General features: G+C 37.4%; 1 protein-coding gene across 7 annotated transcripts in view; it reads left to right on the plus strand.

The window, feature by feature from the left end:
* GUCY1A1 (guanylate cyclase 1 soluble subunit alpha 1) overlaps positions 1-10,585 on the plus strand; it is a 51,587-nt gene extending 41,002 nt beyond the window's left edge. For all 7 annotated transcript variants that reach the window (XM_037058265.1, XM_037058263.1, XM_037058262.1 and 4 more), the window contains 3 exons: positions 2,715-2,858; positions 6,207-6,361; positions 9,507-10,585. In XM_037058265.1, the coding sequence (XP_036914160.1) occupies positions 2,715-2,858; positions 6,207-6,361; positions 9,507-9,708 (501 nt within the window). In that variant the 3' untranslated portion in view covers positions 9,709-10,585. The remainder of the gene's footprint in view (positions 1-2,714; positions 2,859-6,206; positions 6,362-9,506) is intronic.
* The last annotated feature ends 976 nt before the right edge of the window (positions 10,586-11,561 follow it).

Below are 11,561 nucleotides of genomic sequence, written 5' to 3' on the forward strand. Positions count from 1 at the left end.
TAGCTCAGAATCTGCTCAGAAACAGAGATAATGATATCACGAAAAGACTGCCACGTTGTCTTCTCAAGGCATAGGCATAGAATGATGGGATGATGGACTGAGGGGAGAACGGGGTGTAGGACCCATGATCAGGTGAAGTTTATAAGTCAGTGAACCAACCTTACACTTGACTACGAAAACTGAGCCATTAAGCATCATACAATTCAAAGTATGGCTTGTGCAGGAAAAACTTATCCTTTGTATCTATACATGAGGATTATACAAATTGTATTTGAATAGATTAATTCAATACAGAGTCAACATGCTACTCTTTATGGTTCATGTTGATACATACAAAGTGTATCATGATGGCCAGTTGGAAGAAATCCCGATCACCTACTTGAGGCATCGTTGTGGAGAAGCCATGGGTAGAGAGGCCTCACTAAGAGAGGTCTGTCCAAATTCTGCCTCTACCCGACTTGCTTTGTAAGCTGAGAAAGTTAACCTTTCTCATTTCTGACACAGAGAAAATATTATCCACCCAAAGGTTACTATGCATGAATAACATAACTCATGTCCTGCAATCTTGCTGAACAAGCTTGTAGTACATGTCAGGGTAAATAATATCTGTTTTTCATCAGGTAACAGGATTGAGTGCCTAGGATGTACCAGGCATCACTCCAGGCGCTGGGGTTGCACAGCATTGCCCCCAACCTGTAATAAGCTACTGTTTAATTGCAACCATTATTGAAAGGAGAACTCATGAAGAGATTTCATGTTCTGCCTGTTTTTTAAGAAGTAAAACATATATTTTTACTGACGGAAAGTATTTTGCATTGTTTTAGACATGAGTGTTAAGAAGAGAGCATGCCTCTCATTTGTGTGGCTTGAATCATCTCCTAATTTGCCACATAATCTGGAATTTCAGAGTTTAACTCAACACAAAATAAATGATTGAGGAGAAAACAGAAATTATTTATGGGAATGTGAAAGCCTTTTTTAAAAAATCTAGATACTGGAAGTAAAAAAAAAACCTTTCTTTTTAAAATTTCTAACAGGAAATTCCAGATAGAGCTGTGATCCCTTGGGACAAAAATAGGTCCATGGATAATTACAGATAAAATAATTGGCTTTGGTTAGGTTAAGCTTGATGGCCTCCGTTGGAATTCAGTGTATTTATTTGTAGACAGTATCTGTCTTGAGAATGTCTCCTTTCTCAGAATTGTGAGAAGGAATTCTTGCTGTTCTTTGGAAACTGCTCTGATTGATAGCAGAAGATGCTGTCCTCTTCTTCAAGTTGAAAAAACGTGGTTATTTCTGGCGAGTATTTAGAATCAACCCTCCCGACTACCAGAGTTACAGCTCAAACCTGTCAATTGCCTTCCTTCCCGATCCTCATATCTGCCTTCTGTCCACTCCTGATTTTTCATGAAAGTACCTGGAGATAGCAATCAATAAAAAAGGGTCTTCTCCATAAAATACATTTAAGATCCACAGAACGCATAATCACAGGCTGACCTAGAAGTGTCATGGCTTCCCAGCAATAGTCAAGTTTATTTATGCAGGGATGTGATCATACCTGGACTTTATTTCATTTCATGTTTTCTCTTTCAATTATTTTGTCATCTGTTTGCTTTAGTATTTATTTATTCATCATTTTAGCATATATCTATTGGTTATCTAGCATTTTCCAGCATGGGCGGGCATAATCCCTGTGAGAAGAGTTGACATATGTTCGGGCGGGCGGGGTGTTGGCAGTGGCGATGACAAATGCTGTGTTCCCATATGACATGATGAAGGCCCCATTTCACTCAAGTCTGTACAAAGGGCCATAATAGCACAGAGATTAGGCACCTGCCTCCAAGTAGGGGTGAGGGTACAGCTTCTCCTAATTAGCAGCATTTTTTGAGCACGTGTGATATGTTAACCTCTCTATTAAGCATTTCTTATGCGTTCACTGTCGAGAAAAATCTGGTGGGAGGCATTGCTACCTGGTTCATTCATTGGTGAATATAACCAGGTACTGGTGGTGTAGGAGTTAACAGAATAGACAAACTCAGAGAGCTTACATTCTACTGGAGGAAAGAAGGGCAATTAACAAATGAGTACATTTGTAGTATTTTATGTGGTGTAATGTTCTGGAGGAAAATATACAGCAAGTTAAGGGCAATTGTTATTTCCTAGAGGGTGGCCTTTCTCATAAAGTGATGTTTTACAGGGGCTGAAGGAAACGAGGGACAAACCAAGTGGTTGTCTGCAGTCGTATTATTTCTGGCAAAGGACTAGCAAGTGAGAGCATGTTTGGTATGTGTGAAGGAAAGCAGGAGAGGCCAGTGGCATTGAGGCAAAGTGAGCAAGAGGGAGCATTACCAGGTAAAGTCAGCAACGAGCAGAGAGGCAGGTCAAAAAGAACTTTGGGCATGCACTAAGGGTTTTGGCATTTATTCTGACTGAAATGGGAAATTAGTGTAGGTTTATGTATCTTTTTTTCTCATTTCCATTTTTCCACCCTGGAAGTTTTGCATAAGAAGAATGAGATGATCTCCTAAGTGACAATAAATATTTAGAGGAGAGGAAAAAGGCAGCCATTACAATTTGGTGGATTTAAATTTGTTGGTAGCTTTTTGCAGCCAATATCACAGAGAACACTGAGATTTTCACTATAGGATTCATAACTTCTGTTATATGTTATGCACTGTGATTCTTCCTGAGCTTGAGAAATGTGTTATGTGCAGGTGGAGACCATTGGAGATGCATATTGTGTGGCTGGGGGATTACACAAAGAAAGTGATACCCATGCTGCTCAGATAGCGCTGATGGCCCTGAAGATGATGGAGCTCTCTGACGAAGTCATGTCTCCCCATGGAGAACCTATCAAGGTAAAGTGGATCATATCTTGTCCAGGAAATGAGAGTAAATGCTTATTAGTTATCAAAAGAATGGTGTATTAGTCGGGGTTTAGTTGCAGAGAGCAAACTCTCTAACTTATTTAAGCAGGGAGAAATTTACAACATGGTATTAAGAGGATCAGAAGCGGTTTAGAGAATCATTACAAGGACCAAAGAAGCTCTCGATAACTTGAGCTTTTAAAAAATGGCTCCTACGGCCAGAAATCAGAACCACTGCTTTTTCCTCGATCGGGAAGCCGTCTTCATCAGAAACATCTAGACTGCTATAGCCACAGTCAGGAAACTGTTGTGTTCGAAAAGCTGCTGCCTCTATGACTGGCCACAGAACAAAACTGCGCCTACTAATGTGAATCAGCCACCTGGAAATCCTGCATCATGACCCCCACGAAATGAGTGACTGGAAGCTGAGCTTCCACTAAGCATGGCACAGGAAACCCAACGGCTTCCACAGCTAGGCTCCTACTCATAAGCATCACAATGAGTGTAGTCACAGCAGAGTCCTGGCTTCCAAATCTAATGCAAGTGTAGCTGATTCACCCAACCTAATGCACTACCAGGGAGTTTGGAAAATGTAATTTTAATTTTCGAGTACTTGTAGGGGAGGACATCACAGTAAAATGAATGTTGACTATTAATCCATCAATGTTTTCCAGGACATATAAAGTTTAAAAATGTTTTGATGAGTCATATCCCAGAATATTTTATTGCAGAGGAGAAAATAAAATTAACACGCAAGGTATTGGTTTAATCAATAGAACATGAGCTGATTGTCTTTATTTATGGCACTGATAGTCAATCTGTCACTTAATTTTTGTAGGATAGGCCTCAATTGATGACCCCAAAACAGGCCTGTGCAGTGACATTGAATCCTGTCTGATATGCAATAAGATACATAGAGAAGAAAGAAAAAATGTAAAATAAAACTATAATATTTAGAATTTTAGTCTTGGTTTTCTTTAATGTTAACAGACACTGTACATGTAAGCCTTCATAATTGTTTTCTATGTTGACCATCTTCCCAGTTCTATGTTCAGGTGTGACACATTTTCATATATTTAGTGCTGTAAAAACACAAATCCTTTATTATGTATGGATTCTGTGCATCAGAAATTTGATGAGGCATAGCAGGGATACCTCATCTCTGCTCACAATATCTGGTATCTCAGCTGGGAAAACTCAAATAGTTGAGGGCATCTGGAATAGTTCGATGTACCACTTGGACCCACACCAAGGCGTCTGCTTCACTTATATGGCTGAGAAGTTGGGCTCAGCTAGGACTGTCATCCATGTGCTTAAATGCTGTGTAGCCTTTGAGTCGTCACACTTCTAACATGGTGGTTTACGTCCCAGGGAATAAGATTGGTGGAAGCCGCATGCCCTTTTATGACTTAGCCTTAGGAGACACATAGTGACACTTGCATTGTATTCTACTGGTCAAAGCAATCATAAGCCTGGGCAGAGGGGTAGCTAACAGTGCATGTGCTTTTACTGCCTTGTTTGGATTTTTATAAGGGGAATGCATGTAGATATTAATCATATGATAGAAAAATAACAACGCTATGATAAATTTATCACATAGAAAGCTAGAACAACTAAGTACAGAGAGAGAAACTGATTTAATCAGAAGAATCCCCAAAGCAAGCAAAAACTTCTCCATCTAAATGTATTTAACTTGTGGCTAATAGAAGCAGAAGATCTTTTTTCTCATTTTTTGTTTATATTGTTTTGTTGTTGGATGTCTTAAACCACATTCCTTTAAAGAAGAAAAAGCCCGATGCAATAAACATCTGTTTGCTGCTAGAAATAAAACTGGGACAAACAACAGGCTTTAAAAATAATCCAATTCTTCATTTTACAGATGAACATATAGAGGGAAATAATGTGACTTACAGAAAGTCAGACTACTCATTTTCGTAGAGTTGAGTTTAAAATGCAGATCTCCTGATTCATAAGAGTGCTTTCGTTTGAAAATTTTGAAGAATTCAGGATTTGACACCTTATAAGCAAATAATTTGGAAAAGTTTCTAGCAGATATTAGAATATAGCTATAGCCCTGGCTTGTGTGAGTGGCTCTGTGGATTGGGTGCCAGCCTTCAAAAGGAAAAGTTACTGGTTCAGTTCCCAGTTGGGGCATGTGCCTGGGTTGTATGTGGTGTTGGGGGGGTGTCACAGGCAATGAATCAGTGTTTCTCTCACAGGGGTGTTTCTCTCTCTTTCCTTTTCCCTCCCTTCCCCTCTCTTTTAAAATAAATAAATAAAATATTTTTAAAAAGAAATCAGCTATAAAAAGAGGCAAGACTTGAGTCTCCTAAATTCCTAATTATATCTAAGTTAGTGAGTACTTGGCCTTTGCTTAAAATGCATATATCTAATAAAACTTATTTTTCAATTGTCCACTGAACATGCAACTTGACAATTATGAACATGGCATTGGATTGTTATTTACAACATCCCCATGTTAACTGGCTTTGTTGTAGGCAGTACTTTAAGACTTTGTGCATCGTCTAAGGTCATCGCATATTCGGATCTTCTAGAAGATACCACTTCAAAATATCCTGTTTCAAGAGCTCTCCAATCATTGATAACTTTCAGGATTTCTATATTTTTTCTACACCATATTCCAGATTGCATCTTATAACTAGATAAGGGAAGACAATGGTTTTCCATGGGCCCAGATGTTTGAAACTGAAATTATATATATATATATATATATATATATATATCACTATAATCTGGGCCTCAGCAACAACTTCCTGCTTCCTCTGTTATTTTTTGCTTAAATATTGGAATTCCTTTCCTCTAGCTGTTAGTCATTTGAGCAATGGGGTAGTGTTTGGCATAAAGCTTTTCTAAAGCGATATTCCCAAAGCCACACACTTTATAGAGTGAGAGCTATAAAGTGCCCCTTTGCCCCTCCTGACAGCATTTTGGGAAACAACTCCTGCAGCCCAGAAGTTATGTCTGCCTCACTTCATGAACAGAGCAAGTTCCTGTTAGCAGCCCATAGATGCTTTGTCTTGTCTCTGTGATGGTTGCGTAGATAACACGTGGAAATTTGTCTCAGATATTGAAGCGAGGTGAAATAAAACTGCCTTGTGCGATCAACCTAAGTGCACAAATAGAGAAGAGTTCAGAGGTGTGGCTGATTCTCCACCGGCCATTATTAATCAGCTGTGAGGAGTAGAGGGAAGTTGGCTTGAGGTTTTGAGGAAGGAGGAACTGGTGTGGTGAGAGCGACTGGCCCAATAATGTAGACGGGCCATTCAAACAACACTGACAAATGGAAAGTGCTTTACCGAAGTACTTTATTGCTTGCAGATGCGAATTGGACTGCATTCTGGGTCAGTTTTTGCTGGAGTTGTTGGAGTTAAAATGCCCCGTTACTGCCTTTTTGGAAACAATGTCACCTTGGCTAACAAATTTGAATCCTGCAGTGTGCCACGGAAAATCAACGTCAGCCCAACCACTTACAGGTACTGATCGCACTGACCACTTGAAATCTACTCGTTTACTGTTGTAGTGGGAGCAGTGGTATCTAGTCAAGAGGGAGGGAAGGAACCTTCTGCCTTGTGTGGACGTCTGCACCGGGGCTCTCGCTGCTGTCATCGCAGCTGACTGCCATCAAGCTTCCACTTAAATGGTTTCATTTTTCCTACCTGTTTTTCTCATGAATTTGATCTTGATTTGAAGGTGTTTTTAACGAACATTCTTCACCCCATGACACTCCACTTGTGTTTATCTGTAAGTTTCTTCAAAAGGCTGGGATTTGTATCCAGAAGACATGTCTTACCAGTTCTAAATACAAGACTGTAGGATCTTGAGCAAAACCCATTTTAATAAATTCAGGTGATATAAAGGTTGTGATTGTAGTTATTATACTTAACAGGAAATGTTGAGCTAATGTGCACAGAAAAATAGTTTTTAAATTTATCAATCACCTACAGTTTTATACAGTTTTATTTACTAAATCCTTATAGATTTATACATTTTTACAATTAATTTTTAAACATTCCAAACATACAGAAAAAAGTCAAAGAAAATATGATACCCACGTAACCAATACTGATATTTAATAAATCTCAACATTTTGCCATATTTGTTTCAGGTCCCTGTTTTATAAAAGAAATACAATATCATAGTCCCCAGGTCCCTGTTTTCTGGCTGACACGCTGGACTCTATATCCCTTAAGATTTGCAGGAACATCTGGGAACTTGCGCTTCCTGAGGGCAGGCAGGCTCTGAAGAGAGAGGCAGGAAGGCACTGAGTCGAGATACAACATACGTTGCTGCTGTTTACCGGGAAGGAACATGGACAGAAAGAAGTCAGGAGCATAGCTCTCTTCATTTAGGTTCCTCCAGAAAAAAAAGGAAAGTCAGAAAAAAATAGGTTTGCATTCAGCCTGTTTATATCTTTGTATGACTTGCTTGGGATCCACTCAGAATTATGTTTCTGAGACATTTTTTCTTGATGAAATATAAATCTAATTCATTTGTTCCAACTATTTCTCAGGCAGTGGTGTGCTGGTAAACCAGTTTAGAGGAGTGAAGGGGAGAATCCCTGATTTCTAGCATTTACTAATGTCTATGGCATAATACTCCCACAATGGCAGGTTTCAGTCCATCGATAGCTTGGGAAATTCCTGAATGTTTTCACAGTTTGCTCTCACAAACCAGTACAAACCAGAACAAGCACGTCACTATATAATATTGAATATGTGTTCTAGAGTATGAATCAGCCAGAATCTACCTTCTACCTCCCTGTTGGGGTGTCAGATGTGATGGACTCCAGCCATCAGAGTCTGCCTGTTGTGGCTGATGACGAGAATAAATACACAGGCGACAAGAGTCCTGTGGAGAAAAGGGGAATGGCATGGTTACTCTCTCAAGGGGAGAGCACCCCGACCCTTGCCTAGACAGGCTTTTATTGTTTTCCTCAGGTCTTACATCAGAGAAAGATTTATTATCTATTACACAGAATGTTAGTGTCTACATTTTAGGTACAATCAAGGAAATGAAAATAACATGCAGAGGAGAAGGGTGATGAGCTGATTAGCTCTGTCCTTGGGAAAATTCACACAGGCTTTGGAAATCACCTTGAGGATAGACAATACACATTTGTTGTTTTAGACCGGGGTGATGGCGTTTTAGCAAGAGCAAGCTGTAATAGTCTGGATTCATTTTCTAGGCCTGATTCCCACAGGAAAACTCAGTTTGAAGGGCTGGCTCCTGCCCACCACTTCGCTTCTGTAGGTTTTCCTACTGAGTTGAGTCACATTTGCCAGACCAAAACAAATCGGTCCCCTACAATATGATATCTCACGGATGCATATTCTTTTGTAATTGACCTATTTAACTTTCACAACTACCCTAGACATGCACACTACTGTCCCATTTTTGAAAGTTAGAAAGCTGACATGTTTGTTGCATTTTAAAGTTAAATCTACCAGAGTTTGAAGCTTATACTATTACTATGGGATTCTGTAGCTTTTCATTATATATTGCCAAATCCTGTGCCTTATAAATAACAGGCCTCAAGAAATATTTATGAATTTCTAATGGAATCATCATTTCTATTGGTTTTATTATTTTGCAGATTACATATTTATTGGTGTACTAATAGAAATTAGTTCATAGAATACTCACATGTATTCTACTTCAGGTCTGTCATTGTTAGGCCTAGATATCTACCCAGTTGTTTTTTTCAGTATTTGGAAGAGTGTCATAGTTCCAAATTCTAATGCAGCACCAACATGCTATTTCATTTGGATAGGACATTGCCGACTGGTGAGTAAGGCTCTGGTCTGGTTGGGCAGATGTCATGAGTGGTTTTCTGTAGAAGTTGGTTTAGATCCCAGAACTATTCAACATTTTTCACCCATGGCCTAAATAATAGGTTAGAGTGATACTAAGTTTGCCTTGAACAGAAAGCTAGGAAAATGAACGGGAAGAGCCAGTGACTGAATCAATAGGATCTGGAATTCAAAATTAGTTTAGCATAATGGATAAGTAGTTAGTAAAATTTTAAAAAATTGGGTAGGACAAATGAATTTAAGAAGGAAATACATTACAAATACCAGATAGGAAGTAGAGTATCAATATGTACAATTAAATCTCAGTTTAATCTTACTAACCTTGAATTGATAAAAATTCTATTGAGAGATAAAAGTTTAAATATATATATGTTAATATACACACACATACACATACACATATATGGATATAGCTTATGTAGCTTTCCCTTCACAGTTTTCTATTATTTCTCAGTAACATTTACAAAATGACTAACTCAGTAAATGGGCAATGTTTTAACTTGCCCAATCTTTCAACTTTGGAAGGAAGTCTTATTCTATAACATTGCATTTATGGGTTTATTTATTTATTCTTTGCTCTTATTAGACCTTTAGATTATTTTGGGCTTTATTTCCCCACTACTGTGAATTTATTTTCCATTGTACTTCTGTTTGTTAACAGCATAAGGAGCTTTCTGTCCATCACAGTGAGAGTGGCAGGTTTATTAATATTATCAGAAATATTCATTTAGTTCTGTTGTCTTTTTTTGAGTAGACAATTATGCAAGCACTAAATCTTAATGGTTATATTTTTATTTTAATCTTTCAGATTTCTCAAAGACTGTCCTGGTTTTGTGTTTACCCCTCGATCGAGGGAGGAACTTCCGCCAAATTTCCCCAGTGAAATTCCTGGAATCTGTCATTTTCTGGAAGCATATCAACAAGGAACAAATTCAAAACTGTGGTTCCAAAAGAAAGATGTTGAAGATGGCAATGCCAATTTTTTAGGCAAAGCATCGGGAATAGATTAACAAAATATATGCCTGGTGTTAGCCTTTGGGGATTGACTCCTTCAAACATTTGTGGAATCTCTGAAAGCACTTTAGGATACAGGTGGTTAGAAAGCAGTATTAAAATTTCAGGAGCTGAGTCTTGATCTACTCTTTCTTCCATTTAACATGACAAAAATGTATGTGCACTTCAACACTTCAGCTCTTTGGTGAAAATAAAAACAGAACCTCGAGAAGTAACTTCGGGGGGATATTTTTGTTATATAACAGTCACTTATTATCTGTACTTAAAATTTAGCACATTGTACATATATCAGGTAATTGTAATGACCTATACAATGTGATGGAGTCACTTGTATTCTTTGTCCTGGTGGAATGCCAGCTGTGTTTGTGATAAAAAAAACCTTGGAATAGAAATTATAGTCTTCAATGCCATGAGCTCTTTGGACCTTTAAACTCTGAATTTTATTATACTTTCACATATAATTTTTTTAGCATACATAAAATAGATTGAGGGTTTTTTTTCTGTTGCACTTTTCTTTTTTCTATTTTTAAGAAAATACGTAATTATGGGTTAGATGCAATATGAATATAAAATAGATCTTCTGTAAATATCAAAGATTGTTTTATAAACATATTCTCCATAACATAATATGTCATTAACAATAAATATTCCCTTTTGTTTGACATTTTTATTCAACATATAGTAAAGATTTTTCATTGTTATTAGCAATTTAATTCCTATTCGTTTCTGTGTTATAGTATTTAGAATAAAAGAGAATTAAGCCTATGTTAAAATACAATGATATCATTCTAATTTATTTTAATCAGAACATGGGAGTAAAGTAATCATTTGGGGAACATATAATAAAGTAAATAAATAAAATGTTTACACACACAGAGTAATTTGGGTCTATTTCAGACTCAAAGAAAATCTAAATTCAGAATTGGAAAATAAAAATTGTTCTTTTTTTTGTAAGAATGCATTTTTCAAGTAATTGCATTGAATACTTTAGTGTGTGTATATTTCCTAAAAATCTTCAGGGGGATTGTCTTACTAAATACAAACTTATGAATTTTTTATTATAGTTGCAATACCTCAATGATACTGTTCAAAAAAAATGTTAGTGTCATTGAAGAAAATTATGCTGTGATTTTATTACTGAAAATTTTAAACATTTTTCTGGAGCTGGAACTTTAGCTTTTAAATGATGTTAATTTAATATCTCCGGTTACCTAAATCTGAATAAGGATTTGATTTTAAAAGAGCTCAACTTTGAAGCAAGAGAAAGATGAACATTATAATTTTTAAATTAGTATTAGCAGAGCCATAGATACACTGAAATTTTATTTGAAGTTCTAAGAAATAACTCCATTTGAAAGGTCTCTAATAATCTCTAGTACTCACAGGCTACCCCACGGTGATCTCAGGAATTAAAGTAATTACTAATTGGCCTCTAATATCCTATGTGTACCACTATAGATATAACAATAATTATTACTAATTACCCTAATTTCTTTTTTTAATTTTATTTTATTTATCTTTAGAGGGGAAGGGAAGGAGAGAGGAAGGAAACATCAATGTATGGTTGCTTCTGGTGCATCCCCTGCAGGGAACTGACCCCTGCCGGAAACTGGCCTGCAACCCAATTATGTGCCCTGACTGGGAATCGAACCGCGATCGTCTGGTTCGCAGGCCCGCCGCGCTCAATCCACTGAGCTATACCAGCCAGGGCCTAATTACCCCAATTTCTTGAAGGACTATTGAATGTGTCTCATTAAATACCAATCCTATTGTTGGAAAATACCACAGGTATTGGGCAAATATAGTTATGTGAAGTTCATAAAAATACTTACGGGGAAAATAAAGACAA

Source organism: Sturnira hondurensis, unplaced genomic scaffold (genome assembly GCF_014824575.4).
Source record: "Sturnira hondurensis isolate 20B ecotype Veracruz unplaced genomic scaffold, ASM1482457v3 Scaffold0010128, whole genome shotgun sequence".
Taxonomy (NCBI): Eukaryota; Metazoa; Chordata; class Mammalia; order Chiroptera; family Phyllostomidae; genus Sturnira; species Sturnira hondurensis.